The sequence below is a fragment of the Chlamydotis macqueenii genome, chromosome 1, assembly GCF_036417535.1.
Source record: "Chlamydotis macqueenii isolate bChlMac1 chromosome 1, bChlMac1.mat, whole genome shotgun sequence".
NCBI lineage: Eukaryota > Metazoa > Chordata > Aves > Otidiformes > Otididae > Chlamydotis > Chlamydotis macqueenii.
In genome coordinates, this window is record NC_141556.1 from 77,896,928 (window position 1) to 77,914,816 (window position 17,889).

Below are 17,889 nucleotides of genomic sequence, written 5' to 3' on the forward strand. Positions count from 1 at the left end.
GATGCATCCAAGCCCCTCCGTGGAGACTGACCCCTGGGCAGATGGAACACCTTTGGCCGAGCCGGTTTCTTCTAACTTGGATTTGTGTGGTTTGTGTCCATTCTATTTATGAATTGAGGAAACTCTTTTTTGCCTGATGCGCATGCATTTATCTGTTTCTTAAAGATGTGGAGAGGAAAGAATGTGCTGCCGCTGAGCTCTCAGCCACAGCGAATCCACTGACCAATTGGCCTCCTGTCTTGCTGGAGCGTGAGCAGATTGACGAGGCTGACCAGCCATCTGCCAGGAGGAATGGGTGGAAGGGACTTGTGGCTCGCCTGCGTGGACGGGGCAATCCCACTCGAGTGCTGCCAGCCCCCCTGGTGCATCCAAGCCCCTCGGTGGAGACTGACCCCTGGGCAGATGGAACGCCTTTGGCCGAGCCGGTTTCTTCTAACTTGGATTTGTGTGGTTTGTGTCCATTCTATTTATGAATTGAGGAAACTCTTTTTTTGCCTCATGCACAATTGTTGTGTTACCTGTTGCATTTATCTGTTTCTTAAAGATGTGGAGATGAGAGAAGGTGCTATCGCCAGGCTCTCAGTCCCAGCGGAGCCGTTGACCAGTTGGCCTCCTGTCTCGGTGGAGCATGGGCAGATTGACGAGGACAGCCAGACACCCATCAGGAGGAGTTGGTGGAAGGGACTTGTGGCTCGCCTGCGTGGACGGGGCAATCCCACTCGAGTGCTGCCAGCCCCCCTGGTGCATCCAAGCCCCTCGGTGGAGACTGACCCCTGGGCAGATGGAACGCCTTTGGCCGAGACGGTTTCTTCTAACTTGGATTTGTGTGGTTTGTGTCCATTCTGTTTATGAATTGAGGAAACTCTTTTTTTGCCTGATGCACAATTGTTGTGTTACCTGTTGCATTTATCTGTTTCTTAAAGATGTGGAGAGGAAAACGGAGAGTGCTGCCGCTGAGCTCTCAGCCCCAGTGGATCTGTTGATTGTTTCCCTGTGCATCTTGGAGGAACATGGGCAGACTGACAAGGATGATGGGCCACCCCTCAGGCAGCATTGGTGGAGGAGACGTCCTGCTGGTCTGCGTGAATGGAACAAGACCTGTGGAGCAAAGGCTGATCTGCCAGCACAGGCAGATCCCCTGGAGCAGGCAGATTCTCTGGCACAAGGAGATCCTCTGTTGAAGCAAGCGCTGTTTGCACAGGCTAATAGGTCTTAGTTTGTTTTGAGTTGTGTTTGTCTGCTTCTTGAATGTTTCTAATTTCACCTTTAAAAAAAAATCTGACAGTTCTGTTGCTGTTGTGTTCCAATAAATAATTTTAAAACTTGTTTCTATTGTGTTTTTTTGAAAGTAAATGGCAAGTCTACCTACTACTTGTGTGTTGCTTTGTTTTTTGGGGCATGAAACTAGATGATTGCCAGGCATACTCGGTTTTGGCTAGTAATGGGTGGGTGTAACGGTGCAGTCTTTAGAGAAAGCCTGGTTGTGCACACTGAGGAGCTTTGAAGGGCAATAAACTTGCGCATGGCTAATGGCACATGCCCAGGGACCGCACTTGGGTTTCTTCCGTGGGTTTGGCTTCGCTACAGCAAGCTGAGCTGGAGCGCTGCAAACATGCCCAAGGCAGGGGGAGGTGGGAAGTGCCTCTGGGTGAAGGAGGTAACGGACATTGAGAGAAATGTCAGTGGTGTTCTCTGCTGGCTTTGTGGTGTGAAAGCCTCCGAGTTCAGAGCTGGATGGGAGAGGACTTTTCCAGAGTTTTGGTCCCTACTCCGGACTAGCGGGGGAAGTGCTACTGGGAGAGGAGAGAGGCTGCTGCTGAGCTCTCAGCCCCAGCAGGTCCATTGACCAGTTCCATGTGTGTCTTGGTGAGGCACGGGAAGACGGGTAAGGACGGCTGGCTACCCATCAGGATGAGTTGTAGGAGGAGACTTCTTGCTCATGTGCGTGAACGAGATGAGCCCTCTAGAGCAAAGGCAGATCCCCCGGAGCAGAGAGACTCTGCGAGCAGGCAGATCCCCCATCTAAGGAAATGCTGTTTGCACAGCCTGTTACTCCTTACTTTGTTTTGACACCCCAGCCTGTGCCTGAGGTAAGGCAGCTTTGCAAAGGGTCAGTTTGATGCCTTGCTGCTTGTACACCTACTAATTCAACCAGTCCAAATGTTGGTGGCCTTTAAAGAGACCTTTATGTTCTGGGTTTGTAGATGGTGCTTGTTTTGCAGTTAATTATGCTCTTTTTTATTCTTAGTTACCCTAAAAATAAAACAAAAGTCTTATCATGATGTCCTTCAGCTAATATGTGAAGGATGGAGAAGGGATCCTGAGCTATCAGATATTCCTGAGTCTGACAGTCTGAGATGCATCTGCTTTGCACAAACTGTGTGGAGTGGAGGGACTGCCCATTATAAAATAGGAACCTGCTGAGAGCCATGAGGGTTAGCATCCACAGCCCATCACAATTTTGCTTAATCTTCTGCTGATTCCTCTTGTCCCTACTCTCACCTCCCACCCCATCATGCCAGCACCTGCTGATTTCTTTCCCTGATTGCCATTTCTTGAAAGAGCACCTTCACCCCTGAAGTTCTTGCCAAAACCTGACTTAAAGATGAACACTCCCTGCCCCAGATCTGAACCCAGAAATCCCTCATTCCCTGGGCCAACTCCAGGCTTTTCAATAAGCAGGGGAGAGAGGAGGAGATGGAGACAGACGGCAAGTGTTTGCTGGAAGCAACAGCCCTAACTTCGTGTACAGGAGTTAATGCTAGACCTGAGGGATTGATAAAGCAAATTTCCTGTTGCCTAAGGGCCAAATCCTGCTCTCGCTCACCCTCACCCAACTGAACTGACTTGAGGAGCAGTGGAGAGACGCTGTGCACCAGAGGGGCAGCTCCTTTACTTTAAATATGACATATTTGGCCATGACAGTGCCTGGTTTTGCTTTGGAAAAAAAACATTGAATCAGTGTTAGCAACCCAGCCTTTTCTGGCCCCCCTTTCAACACTGCTCAGGGTGAAGCCACTGGACAGATGATGTCAAATCAAAACCCAACCAAGGGGAATTCACACAAGCTGCACTTGGCTGGTTGTGTCTCTCTCCTGCCCCGTATTCTGGCTTCATGAGGTCCTTGGAGCCCCTCAGCAGAGGGAATGGGGAAAGGCAGCTGGGGCAGTGGCTCTTGGTGCTGTCTCACCTCTTCCTCAGGTGCTTGGAGACCCTGAGACAAATTTTACTGGGAGGACAAAAAAAAAAGTAGAAATATGCTATGTGAAAAAAGTCCTTGAAATCATTAATTTCGATCAGGCTGGAGTCTCCCAGAGCCAAGCAGGGTTGGATGAATGAGCTTCGCCTGTGGATATGGCTAACAGGACTTGGTAACAGCCATATCTGGACAAACTATTCCTACAGGTGGTGGTGACGGAGCTACCACTGCTTCCATCAGTGTCCGTGAGGAAAAAGGGACATGTCAGGCTCTCACCCCTCCTCCCCCCCAGTATGACAGTTCTGCTTTAATCACAAATAAATTTTCTTCTTTAAAGCATGATAAGGCTATCAGCTTGTAGGAAGAGGATGGGCTGAGCAAGTAAACCACGGAACCAGGAACTTCCCAAGGTCAGCATTACACTGAGGTCCTGGGTAGCATTCAAAGCAATGTGTGAGGTAGAGCTTTAAAATAAAAAAAAACAACAAGTAGAGATAGAAACTTGTTGGGAGCTCTTCCAAAGTGTATTCAAAGTATCAGCTGGGAGGCCATTAAATGGTCCCTTCTCTAGCCGTGAGCTTAAGTGAAGTCGGATAAAAAAAGAGGAACCATCATAGGTGAAGTGCAAATGTACCCATGTAAGTAAAACCTCTTACTGGATGGCTTAAAGTGCTTAGCAGCATCATGTGGCGTAGCACAGGGATTAGCTCCTGAGCTGATGCTGATGCTTCCTAATGGAGCTCTCCTTTTGGTGGCTATCACCCACCACAGACATGGAGGCCAGCCTTCTGCTAGCAACAGGGACATGCTTCAGCAGCTGTTGCCCATCAGGTGTTCAGTCCCACGACAAGGAACCTCCCAAGCCGCAGCGAAGCTGGGTATTTTGTTTCCTTTGGCAATTTTGCAGCTAGAAATGATGCACAATCGATCTCCTCTATGCTCTAAGATTGGGACCCAGGAATGATGCTGTGATGATTCAGGTGGCATACCCAGATGAAGTGAACTACGTGGGTGGGACTTGGTTTATTTTTTGTGGTTGTGAAGTAATAGAGGAAGATAAGAAAAATGTAACACACAGTCAGTGGCTCAACGCATATTTTTTTTTTAATGATGCAGTTTCAAACCATTAGAAAAATTCTGAGATATCCAAGTACACTTTAAACAATAACATAATATCTACATCAGAATTTCTTTTCTTTCAATTTGCTGCTTCATGCACTTATTTCTAATGCTACCCCTTTCTTAATTCTCCTTGGGTTTTTCACTAAGACATGTAAGTATTTCCATGGCCAGATAAAGCAGAAGTGGTCCCAAGAAGCAGATGAAAACACCTGGGAAGTGCTGCTATGAAGGGACACAAAAACCTATCAATCAGGGTGAAGAATGCTCATGTCCACGTCCAACAATGGCACAACTCTTTCATTTTCAGCAGATAGATACAGCTTAAACCACAACCCTGGGTTTCAATAACCTAGAGTACATTGGGACAAAGAGATGCCCTGGATGACAGGGGGAGAGAGGAGTTTGGGAATTTTAAAAGATCTCTTAGAGGCTGCCTGTGTTTGACTGCCAAGGGAGGAGGACTCGTAGTCTTGGGGATTTGCTCACCTGTGTACAGGGACACAAAGGCCCTCCCAGGGGCTGCGTGTGTCTCTCGTTTTCCATTGCGCTGCTGAAGGAAACCTCCCCACTTTGGAAAATGAGGAGAGTGCATAGTGGTGAGGGGAGATGTAATTTATGAAGAGATATTGGGCTCACTCATGAAATTATTGTTTCAAGCCTCCTCAAATGGAAAATAACAAACCTAGCATCACTCTCATTTTCAGGGCAATGCCTTAGCCATGATTCTCGCTCGGCACCCTGGGCTCTCCTTACATCTCTCTTCGGCTTCCTGAGAGGGAGGTAAACATGCGGCAGTTCAAGAGTGCAATGAGTGAGCTAGACCACCCGCTCGCCGGGCTGGCCCACCTCCCGGGCAGGCGATGGAGAGCCGCAATCACAGGAGCTCTTCTGCTCTGCAGTCTAGCCACAACTGTAGCGGGGGGCAGCAGTACACATCATCAATGATACAGCAGCGTTCCCACTTGGAACGGACAAAGCACAAGCAGAGATATTTGCGGCCCAGTTTACTGGAATATTGCTTTGTTGACAGCAGCTGGACTGCCAATCAGCTATGTTTCCAGCACAAATATTGAGGGGAAAGGCTATTTATTGCTGCAGCTCAAGTTCAAAGATGAAATGCAAAAGTGAATTAAAATTTCTGTGGTAACTGCTTAATAAGTGAGGCTGATAATCAAAGGTTGGGGTGTAGCATTTCTGCTGCATTTGAACAGCACGGACGTCATCTGCAATCCGCCAGTACAAATGCAAACAACAACTTCAAAGAGCAATGACATCTTTTTTTTTTTTTTTTTTCCTTCTCCCTGGCTAGAATCTCTATATGCCTGTATAGGCTTTGTAGTAGTTTTTCTATCCTGACAATTTTCATTTTTGTTTGCTTTTTTGAGGGAGGGGAAAAAAAAAAATTCTTTAATGATATTCACCATGGTGAACTTAAAAGTGGCTTTTCTGGCATTTTCTGTTTGCACCAGTCAGCCGCTAGTGATTGATCTCAGAAGCCAGGCTTCATTTTCTAAGCAAAGTAAACTGCAGTTGGCAAAACCTGATTAAAGTGAGTGGAGTCTTATCTGATGTGGCTGTTGCCACTCATTTCAGTGTAATGTCTCTCTCTTTTCAACTACAGAGGACCTGCAGAACAGAGAACAAAAAGTACACATCAGTTTATAATGCACTCTTCTGAAAGTTTAAAGTGTTCCTAATAGGCCATCAAACTGCTAGGAAACCAGCATGCGATGGGTACGTCAGCATGTAGAGTCAACGCCTAGTACAGCTGTTGTAGAGTTTGTGCCATGATCCTTACACAGAGGTCTACCACCAGAGAAGCCACTAGCTGGACTGATGCTTCTGTGAAATCAATAGCACAAAAATTGCTGCCAGTGATCACGAACCAAATATTAAAAAAAAAAAAATAATCATGGAGCCTTGACCTTGCCTCGTGATTTTTCAGTCTCTAGGGCACAGTGGATCCATTGTGGCTTCTCCCCCTAAGAGTACGAAGCCCCAAAACATCTGGGATCCTGACACAAACAAGCTGTGCCAGCATTCTTCAGTCCGCTTACTGGGAAGAGCTGGCATCGCGCCGTGTTACCTCCCCGCATACAGAAGAGTTCCTTTTCCTCTCATTTCTGAGGAAGGGGAGACAGTGGGAGAAGGAAGGTAGGCGAAATTACATTTGAAGAGGCGCAAATATAAAACTGACAGTCTTGGAGACAACACATTTCATCTGAATGGCTATTTGCAGAGCAGCTCCTCTGCGAGATTACTAATGGCATGTGAAAAGGTCCTACGCACAGAAAACAGTCTGTCATGTTAAAATAAAGAGCTCTGAAGCTGTGAAGTCTGGCATAGTTGTAAAAATAACTCGCTTGGGAGGGGAGGCTGGGAACCCCGCGGCTCCCAATTCTTTTCAAAGACAATGCCCAGTGTGGCAGCAAGGAACATGGAGGCTACCGTGGCTCCTACAAATCTCCACCAAAAACTTAATTTAAATTACTATCGAAGATGAAAGGCTAGCGTAAGCCTGCACTCCCTTGCAACCACATTAATTATTAAGGCAACATGCAGAGCTCTGTAATTGGCTCCTGTCTGTTAGCACAGTGCTGAGTTTATAGGTTAGGGTGGTGGCAGAAGGGTGGTGATGATGATTACACACGATTTCTGGGTTTGTTGGTTTGGGGTAGAGGTGTCTTCTAAAATTGGAAGCAATATTAGGAAAAATCAGGGTGCCTTCCCCATAACAGAGGCCAGGAGGGAGGAGGGGGCAGCCTCGCTGCAGGGGATGCAAGGATGCAGTGCTCAGCCCCTCCTGCTGACTGCAACTCAAAATTAAGCAGTGACACTGCCAGGAAGTGAAGACAAGGAAACCCCCCCTCTGCCATCAATCAGAAAATACCCTTTCCCCCTACCCCTGTCAAAAAAAACGTCTGCGTAAGCTCTGCGTAAGCATCAGCTACTGCGGTAGGTTTCATGCAGCTGTCACGTCTTGCTTTCATTCGGTTCGTTTCATTGGGAAGTTCTGTCCTTTCCACTGGCCAGAAACCAGACAACTCCTGTGAAGGGATATCTCATTCTTTACTGTGTTTACAAAGTGATTTATAAACAACTTTACAAAATGGGCCCACCACACATTTGAAGAGCACCTGAAAGTACGGCTCTGAAATGAAAACCCACGGGCCTGCCAGCAGCTCTGCTGCAGCCAACAGCGTGTCCTCGGTCTGCAGCAAATCTCTCTCCAGGAACCCGCCGTAAGTGAAGACCACACGGTCCGCAACGTGCGCAAACGATGTAAGGAGCACATGCAGACAGCTTGGCTGATGTACGGCAACACGTTACCCTGTGGTAACCTTCTGTCTCAGAGCCCTAGGCTTGCTCCTGAGCTGACTCAGTTCATCTCAGTTTTGGCCAAGCCCCGTACAGTGTTTAAATCCTGGTGAAAACCTTGAAAATACAATCCAGGAGAGATACAAGAGGAAAATGGGAGAGATTTGAGGTACTGACAACATCTCTGCTTATAGATCTGGGAAACAGTGGAATGGGAAATTATTCCAAGAGGTGGGAAGCCAAAAAAGGGAGTGGACAAGGTCCCCCTGCCTGGGAGGCACAATGACACCAAGGAAGAGGCCATCTTCCCCGAAGAAGGAAAGCAGAAAGTACTGTAGTCGTTCTGGTATTATTTAAATATGAAAATTGGAATACAGTGATGGAGAAATCGGCACCAGTCACTTTTCCCCCTCAGGCAGAGTCTAGCCAGGGAAGGGGACACAGCAGCGAGCTCTCGGTAGGCCAGCGGATATCACGATGACGACGACACCACCATTAAATTGTCAATCAAGTTTAATGCATCATAAAGAAGTAAAACTACATTGGCATATTTAAGACAAACACTTTTTTTTTTTCTATGCACACTATCCACTGGACAGTCCCCTTTTCAAAATAACTACTTTTAACAGTTCAAGACACTTCTTCAGAAATTCTTCACATATTCAACCTTCCACGCTTTCCCTTTTTTTTGTCTGAGAAGGAAAAAAAATCATTAAACCTGAAAACATTTACATTGCAAGCCACGCTAGAATGCATAATTGGCATACAATAACCAATGTATAACAATTGTGTTTTACTTAGTTCACTTTGTTCATCAATAAAAGAATATAAAAATCTTGTTCAACCGAGTGTTGTGTATTAAAATAGATTTGTATAGTACTGCACAGTTTCTCCCGGAGTTGTGAAAATGGTTGAAGGGACCATGTGCTGCCTAGTGATGGGCGACAGAAAAAGCCAGTCCCTCATGTCGTTTTTTTTATTTAAAAAAAAAAAAAGTTATTCGGCACCATGTGATATGCTGATGTGAGAGACTAGCCTTGTGTCATGTGGTGGCTTCTTGCTTTCCTTAAGTACCTGTTGTGCTAAGTGACGGAGAACTCATAAATGACAGAGACGGCGGCATCTGGAGTGCGTGTGTGACGTTGAGAAAAACTGGGGTGCCCATCACTACCTTCCCAGGCAGGCCGCAGGGTGACAGGGGGGCCTGTGGCCTACGGTGGGGGGGCCAGGCGGACCCTTGCAGTATCAGGAAGACTAGCTAGTGAAACAAGCAGGCGCGCTGGGATTTTCTCAGGCTAATGCTAAACACTTCCCAAATGTGCTTAAAGCCAACAAAATCTTAAAAAGTAATCAAGTTTCAAAAAAAACCTCAACAAAAGCTTGACATTTTCCACGACCTGTCCCTTCCCCTAGAACTCTTGATATTATCCAGTATGAGAAACAACCCCTTGAGGCAGGTTTTTTTTTTTTCCTGTACCGTTTCAGCAGATATTTCTGCAAGCAAAAAAAGAAAAAGAAGAATAAAAAAAAAATCATGTTACATATTATTAACAATAAAAATGCAGTACAAAAATGGAAAGTTATCTTTTTGGCATATTATCTGTACTGGCAAGAAACAAAAAAAAAAGAATACTTATTTGCTTTCTTCTTAAAAAAAAATTCCAAAATCAAGAAAAAAGACCCCCCCCCCAAATAATCTCTTTAAAAAAAAGAAACCCAACCTGCCAAAGATATCCACTATTATGGTTTATGCTAGATCTTGCACAAAAACTCCATGAGAAAAATACACTGATAGCAAAATAAGTAAAAAGGACCTGCAAAAGTGTAAGGAGTTTTACAGTCATACTTTTTTAAATACTTCAGAACGCATATACAGAAGCATCAGCATGAAAATACTTCAATATTTTACTAGAAATGCTAACTTCATACAGTTTCTTTATTTAAATATCTGCATCTGCAATTCTCAACTCTAATAATACTGAAAAAAACCAATCTTTTGTTTCGAAGGCTCTGTGAGTGTCCGTGACGTCATTCTGGTCGAAACGGCCCCATCTCCAGGTCACCTGAATCAACGGGGCCAGCTTTGTTCCTCTGATAAGAATCCATGTCAAGTCCTAAGTAGTTCAGTTTCTGGTTATCGCACCGAATTCCCTCCCACACATAGCTTTCAGCCCAACTACTTCTCTACTAGCTCACTAACTCTTTGCATTGAAAATTTTCCCCTTAAAGCAGAACTGGAAACCTGCCTGCCCCCCACAAAAGGATATCCTGCTTCCTATCGGCCATACTCTTCCTCTTCATCCTTAGTCAGAAATACATTAAGGCCAACATAACAAAAGAAATCTCATAAGCACTGGAGGTCTTGGCAAATACAAAACCGCAGCACAGCCCGCTCCGTGGGAACCTGCTGCCACAGTGACCTACAAACTGGACTGATTGGTTTGCAAGTTTCTATGCGTATCAAAACTGAGATTGTTCCTCCTCTCCTTTGTTTCAGTTTAATCTCCTCTGCGCATGTGTATAAAGTTTTTTTTCCCCTCCCTTCCTTCGCTCTCGTGCAGCCGGCTCTGTCAGTTGTTACCCTGTGATTGCTGCAAGGCTTTGTGCATGGCAGCGGAGGCAGAGGAGGGTTTGATCCAGGGGACAGTTAGCAGGGAGGAGGTGGTGGTGGTCGTCATGGTAACCTGAATCATCTGCTCATTTTGTATCAGTCTAATGAGGGTTTTGAGACGTTCCAGTGATGACTGAGTCCCTTTCTGCTGGGCCAACAGGCTGGTTTTTAGCTCTAAGCATTTCTGTCAAATAAAGAGAAGGGGAGAGAGAAGGAAAGACTGAGAATACATTCAAATTGGTGTCAAACATCTCTCCAAACATCCTTTTGTGTCTTGAGTGCACGTCCTGCTCAAACGAAGTATACTGTCCTTTGGGGACTGCAAAACCACAGCTTAACAAATGGAGTAATCACCAGCACCACGTACACTGCGGCAGCTGTCTCGGGTAACAATATTCATCCCAGTCCAAACGCATTCAGAGGACGTTTCTGACCTCGTCCTGTAGACAGCCTGGCCGAAATGCCTCCTGCACTCCAAAGAGATTACTGGCACAGGACTGTAATAGCTGTATGACTGGGAAGGACTGAAGCCACCAGTGAGGTCTCTCATTCTTGCCAAACGCTTGAGGGATAAACCTCACCATGATGCATTTTGTACATGCCACAGATTTTAGGGAGTCAGTACTGTGAAGATAAGTTCATCTCTCTAAACATGCAGTCAGTATCTTTCTGGCAGAAAACTTGATCTAGGACACTACTTTTACAGCACTGCAGTCACAATAAAGCCTTTTTCCTATGGGGCAGCCAAAATGCACCCCGCAATCACTTGAAACATTTCATACAAACCTACATGAAAATGAGCATGATAGCAGGAGCCAAATGAAGGCATCCCAAATCTCCCCCATAGAATCACAGAATCATTTAGGTTGGAAAAGACCTTTGAGAGCATCAAGTCCAATCATAAACCTAACACTGCCAAGTCCACCACTAAACCATGTGCCTAAGTGCCACATCTATATATCTTTTATATGTCTCCTCTTCTCCAAGAGGAGATAAGGCAGAATCCATAATTCTCCCTTCCCTCCCAAACTCGGTGCTGCTGCAGCTAACATCCCATCCTTGATACTGTTAAATAGCCTGCGAGGGACTATGGCACAGACCAAAAACCTAAGACTGCTAGACAGCAAGAGACGGTGGCCTCTCCAATATCTGAAACCTCCTGTTTTCCCTCTCCCAGTGGGCCCAGGGGTCCGGCAAAACTGGTTATTTCTCTGCAGAGTGCTCCTCTTCAACTATGGTCTAGAATACCCAGGGCAGCGGGGGGAGTCTCCGGTCCTGGGGAAGCAGGAAATGATCACTTGAAAGCCAAGTTGTTTGAAAAGCAGTAACATGGAGCTGCTCAGAGGTTGGTTTAGACAGGTGAAATCTCAAGTGAAGGATAAACCATGTTCTGTTTTTACCAAATAACACCTTTCCACCTGTGGTGTCTGTGAGGGTGTTCTCTTTAATGTAAATCTCTGTTAAGGTAAATGTCAGAAATGAAAGTGTTCTGTGCTGAAACACCTTTGATTACTTTTCTCCTTTCAACTGGATGCATCTCCAATAAAGACAATCATGGGCTGGTATTACCATTTAAATAAGACAGTGTTGCCCACTGAAAGAATCTGATTCTGCTTAGGTAGAAATCTTACTGATTTTGACAGCAGTGACATACACCTGATAGCTGACTGCATCCCCAGATGCTTTTTTTTTTCCGAACATGTCAGCCCGCTGCACTCTCCCACCTACCGAAGATACTCTGTACCCCAGAGTCACTTCTTCAGACGTATGGTGTGTTTCCATTAGTGCTGATGGTGGCTATAGATACTCACAGGGAATATTCCCCACTGTGATGTCTTTTAATAAGTTATTGCTTTTCCTTCCACTCTATTTTAAATGTGATAAATATTTTAACATGCCTCCTCTGGATAACTGCAGTGGTAAAACAACTAGTGACCAGTTACTTTAGCAGCTGCCACTTTGATTTTTCCAGAGTAAGGAAGTTTCATACGTTTATTGAGAGTGTTACGCAAGCTAACAGCAACCCCTTAAGAGTCAGCCTGAGATGAGGTAGTCCCATACAAGTTCCTTCTCCCATGGAGAATAGAAATTATGGCTTTGAACTCAGCCCATACATTCACTTTGAACTCAGCCCACTCATCCAGAGGTGCTGGAGCACCTCTCCTATGAGAGAGGTGCTGAGAGAGTTGGGGCTGTTCAGCCTGGAGAAGAAAAGGCTCCAGGGCAGCCTTCCAGTACCTAAGGGGGGCCTACAGGAAAGACAGGGAGAAACTCTTCAGCAGGGCCTGTTGCAGTAAGACGAGGGGTAATGGTTTTCAAATAGAGGGAGGTAGATTCAGATTAGACATAGGGAAAAAAAATTTACAATGAGAATGGTGGAACACTGGAACAGGTTGCCCAGAGAGGTGGTGGATGCCCCATCCCCGGAAACATTCAAGGCCAGGTTGGACGGGGCTCTGAGCAACCTGATCTAGTCAGGGATGTCCCTGCTCCTTGCAGGGGAGGTGGACTAGATGACCTTTAAAGGTTCCTTCCAACCCAAACTATTCTATGATTCTATGATTACTGCCAGAGACAGGTCCTCATAGCATCATATGTGTGGGAGACATCTCCAGCCAACATGTAGCTATGAAACGAGTTCACAGAGAAAATGATTGTGAATCTGTTATCAGGCATGGAGAGGCTGTTACAACATTCAGCCCCTGAGACAAATGAAGATGGTTATTTCTATGTAATCTCAAGAGTTTTGAGCTAACAGATAAGGAGCTACTGCTGGAGGACAAGCTTGTGACTAAACTTTTCACCTGGAGAATGGAAGTGCCTTAAAGTAACTGGGTAGGTCAGAGCTGTGTGTAGCACTACAAGGAAGTAGCCACAGCTATTTTGGGTATTTTTTTTGTGTGTGCAACAGGAATTCAGGTGGTTTCTCCTCCTCAGTCTGCCAAAGTATCTTGCTTTTATGAATAAAGGAAAACCACATGTTTTTCCTCAGAGAGAAAAACATTCACACTTGAACACCTGTAGCTTGGGAGCATAAATCATTTCCTAGCCACAAAATATCAGTTTTTCAGGCATAATTCTTTACAAACTTCTCTGCAGGGGGCTCCGTGTCCCCAGTCAGGTGTCCTACCTTCACTGCATTGTTGAGAAGTCGATCTTTTTCTTCTAACTGTCTATGCTCACTCTTCAGCTCACTGCTTCTCTTTAATAACTTTCGCTTTTCTTCTTCTTTGACTGTGGAACAGTAAGATTAAGGATGCAGACGTTAAGAAAGGGACATACAGTAAAATTGCGCGCTTCACAACACAAAGCGGAAGCATGTATTTTGAATGGTGAGCTTCAGGGCTCATTAGCCTTTTGTCGTCAGGTACAGTCAAATAAATCTGGAGTTCCTGCTTGCATGCATGTGTCTATGTCAACGGCTAGCACACAGGACAACCCTAAAGGTATACTTCACCTCTGAGATGAAGTAGAATTAATCCTTGGACCACTTGTGTTCCCGGAGATCTCCAAGAAAGAGGTGAATGGTTTTTAAGAACAGGTCAGCTACCTGGAATTGCAATAGTTCAGCGACCCTGGCTGAGAAGCACAAATCACAACAGTACCAAACCTCTGGACAACTCCTTACAAATATAATCTAATGCCCCAAACAGCCCGTTGTGAGAGTGCAACAGGGAGCTAAAAAAGAGTAATGGCCAATGCACAAAAATCATATGACATCTGATACTAATGACTACGATACTAAATAATACTGAAACAATTAGGAGCTGACATTGCTGTAGTATCTGAGACACTAGTCTGGCATCACGCTACATACCCAATCACATGCCTCTGCCTAGCCAGACTGGGTCTCTCTGCCTCCCAGCCTGATATGACTCTGCCTCAAAATCCCATTTGCAGCCTTGTTCTGAGGAAGGCATCCCTTTGATGATGGCCTCCTCCACAGAGGGAAGTTCCTGACAGGGCAATCTCAGCTTCCTTAAGGGCAATCTCAGCTTCCTTAAAGAGAGAAGATAGCGAAGGAGCAGATCGAGGGGAAGGAGAGAGAAGGTGACCTGCTGTTCTCAGCCACAGCCCCTTATGGCCCTTTGGTTAATAATGTCACAATCTCTGGTAGCTTTACAACACTACTTTAATATTAGTGCCATGAAGGACTCAAATGGGATCGGCCGTCATGAGCAGGGAATCCCTTGTCAATAGCTGTGTTAATCCCTACCTGTTTTATGAGTAACGTAGGAGTGAACAATAGCCAGAGTTCCAGTCCACGGCACATTGTCGTCTTTCTTTAACACCTATAAGCCCAGGAAACAACAAAAAGTTAGGACTCCACTAAGACACACATTAATGTTTTTCTTCCTTCAGCCTCACAGCTCTGCAGGACCAGACCTAGGGTCCCTGTCCCAGAATTCACAAGCTGAAAAGTAACGAGAGAATAATCCGAGCAGCAATCTCCACTGGGCCTTACTCCTTTACACATCACTATAAACAGCACTACCAAACAGTGCTAAAAGGGGGTTACAAATCCTCTGTTTCTTGTTGCCATGGCCAGAAGACATTCTTCAGCCCCTGACAAGAAGGTCTGTGCACTGTCAGGAGTGTTGTCTACTGAGCAGAGGAGAGGTTGTTGGTCCACATGAAAACACGACTGTGGGGATCTAATCCTGGGCTGCTCTGCTCTCTGCAACTGCGTGCTAGAATTTCCCCTTGGCATTTTCAAAGGAACATAACAGTGATCTCAGTGCTAAACACACAGAACTCTAAGGCACAAAATCTAAGCCTTCACTCTACAATTTAGTGCCGCTGTACTGTTTTAGTAATTGTTTTCCTGTTCATGCAATCAGCATTATTCACAGCAGCTAGACAAATTAGCATTTCTGACACGGCTATGATCAATAGTTGTGTGTAATAAACACGATTTAAAGAAAAGGAACTATTCTTCTTACAGTTTTCACAGCCACTGGTGAATAGTGTCTTCTTCTGACACTGTCTTCCTCATCTATAAATGTACATTACTTATCTGGCAACCCTCCACGCTGGTGGCTTTATTGTAAAGAAGGGGAACAAAGGAAATGAAGAGACATTTTAAAAGCACATATCTCAGAGGATGTGACTACAGAGAAGCTAAGGCACTCAGTGTATGTTCTAACTCTAGTACAATGAAAATACCAGAAACAAATGCCACAAACTATACTAAAAGCCTGTCAGTATTACTTTAGCGAATGTGGTCACCTACACTGTGACCATAGATTAGATTGGTTTGGTGGCACACAAATTTGAGGTTTCTCCCATTTTCTTTTCTTGGCGTGCTATGCTCCATGCAGCTTACCTTCTGTTGGCACTTTGGACAGACCCAAACACCTTTGGGAGCAGTTTTCAGGGGCGGGTCCAAGCAGTTGAGGTGATATGCTCTGGGACATGTGCCACAGGGCTGCAAGTTAACGCCACGCTTGCAAGCAGTGCAGTGTTCATCATGATGGATCTCATTCTGCAAGAGAAGGATGGCTTGGGTAAATCAACCCATTGAGAACTTCTCTCTATACAGCATTCAAAGCCACTATTGCAGCAGACGGGCTCACTCAAACACAAAACTGAATTGTCAGAAGCACCCTAGCCGCTGTAGAAGAAGACAGAAATAATGGTGTATGATAGCATCAAATAGAAACAAAGAAACAGTCAGAAGCAAGTTCCATACATTGAAACAGATAGAAAAATAAAAACCAACTAATCAAACACGGGAGGGAGTCAACTAATATAGGCAGCTTGTGACGTAGTAATTATTACACTTGGTTTGGATAATGTGCCACTCCAACACACGCATTGCCATGCGCAACTCTATTTTAAAGCAGGAATCAAAGTCAACATGTGGATCACTTGTTCTTCAAGTCCAAAGCAGAAGGAAGCAAATAAGGAAAAGTTTCTGGGGAAAAAAGCACAGTTCAATGTTTTGTGCCCATTGCCCCAAAGAGCAGCTAGGAAAACAGCATGCTCGAGTACCCTCTGTTGTGAAGCCCTCTAGAGGGCTCCTCTGTCCCTCTATTCTCCCTGGCACTAATTGTTCTCTGTTCAGGCTTGCTCTGACAACCTTTCTCCAACAAGACTGATTAGTACTTTGTCTGAAGCAATACATAAAATGAACTAAGACTCATCAACAAAGTTACAATGTCATGTAGTAAATTGCTATGCTAATCTGGTGGCAACATTAATTACTCTTTGTATAATTAAGTGCATTTTAATAAAGGAGATACTGATTTTGAAACTCTCATGTCTTGTGAATCATTAAAAAAAAACCTCTAAATTTTCCTAGTGCTTTTCCAGGAAGGAGAATAACAATTTTGTACCTTTTTTAATTTCAAAAGCATATTTTCATTTTTAGGGATATTAATTGCAATGTTTTGTGATAGTTTTAGTAAGGCTTATATCCTGAATTCTAACTCAGTCTTGTAAAAAAATTGCTTTCCAAAATATTACTCTCTAGAAATTACCTGTTCAAAAAGTCTTAACTTTAACCCCAATGTAAAGAGACTGAATCTACACAAACTAGAATGGTTACTCATTTTTCTTAAAATTTTCAGTAAAAACACAAATCTGGACCAGCAATTTCTCAATCAGTGGATTCTACAAAGGGATTAAACTCAAGCCTTACATATGAAAGCCCAAGAGTTCATCTCTTTGAAATTCTAACTCAGAGGCTCAAAGACTTAGGTGGGAAATGTTTCACACAAGCAGTATGAAAGGCAAAGAGAATACTGCAATTTTATACCTTGATAGAGACTATAAGCCACAAGCAAGCACTGAATTACACGGTGATGAAAAAGACACTTGTAATACACAGATTTTTCTACACATACCTTCCAGAATGGATCCTCATTTGCTAGCACATGAAAGAAGGGCAGAGAACAGATTAGTGAGAAATACATTGCTGCAGTGAATGCTAGTTCTCAGCTATGGGAGTAATTTTAGTCAAGCTGTGACACAGGAGATCAGGACATTGCCAAAATTAACACAGGCAGGAAAGAATGCAACAGCAAGTAGCGCAATTAGCATTTGAGATTTTAAAATTTAGATTGCAGGAATCCTGTGTCTGAAGATCTGATGCAAAAAAAGTCATAGTATGAGAAGCACAGACTCCATTTCCAACTTTCAAAAATTTCCATGCAGACCTCCTCTCTGCATAGTCCGAAAGTCTTTCTTAAGGACTTCAGCCTGCTGAATGATGAACAGTCTGGCCAGGAACGAGCAAGACACTTAAACAGGCGCTTAACTTGGAGTACGAAAGTGGTGACACTGACTTACCATTAAACATCTGTTCAACTGACTCATGGCCAAAATGGCCAGCTACTTGTGTGACTGAACTTTGTGTTATCATCAGCTCTTTATCATCAAACTCCTCCCACCCAAACCACCAAGATTTTCTGACCTTCTGATGAACCGAGTCTGTAGTGATTGCATTCACAGCCTGATAAGAACAAGAACCATCAGAGCTCACTGGAAAGCAGGCCAAGCCTTTGTGAAGCCTTTGTAAAAATATTTGTGAAATTCATCACACTTTGGTCCAAAAATAAAAAGCCAGAAAATGTTAACAGCTTTATGGAAACTGCACAGTTGCTTGTAATTTTTGCTGCTGATTTGTAAGAGGCTG

The 17,889-nt window shown here is 44.5% G+C and overlaps 1 protein-coding gene across 2 annotated transcripts in view; it reads right to left on the bottom strand.

Annotated features, from left to right (window-relative positions):
- Window positions 1–9,690: 9,690 nt before the first annotated feature.
- Window positions 9,691–17,889, bottom strand: part of PHF21B (PHD finger protein 21B) — a 169,390-nt gene continuing 161,191 nt past the window's right edge. For both annotated transcript variants that reach the window (XM_086743676.1, XM_086743583.1), the window contains 5 exons: window positions 17,099–17,121; window positions 15,577–15,735; window positions 14,467–14,542; window positions 13,381–13,484; window positions 9,691–10,434 (listed from right to left, as the gene is read on the bottom strand). In XM_086743676.1, coding sequence (XP_086599802.1) covers window positions 10,210–10,434; window positions 13,381–13,484; window positions 14,467–14,542; window positions 15,577–15,735; window positions 17,099–17,121 — 587 coding nt within the window. In that variant the 3' untranslated portion in view covers window positions 9,691–10,209. The remainder of the gene's footprint in view (window positions 10,435–13,380; window positions 13,485–14,466; window positions 14,543–15,576; window positions 15,736–17,098; window positions 17,122–17,889) is intronic.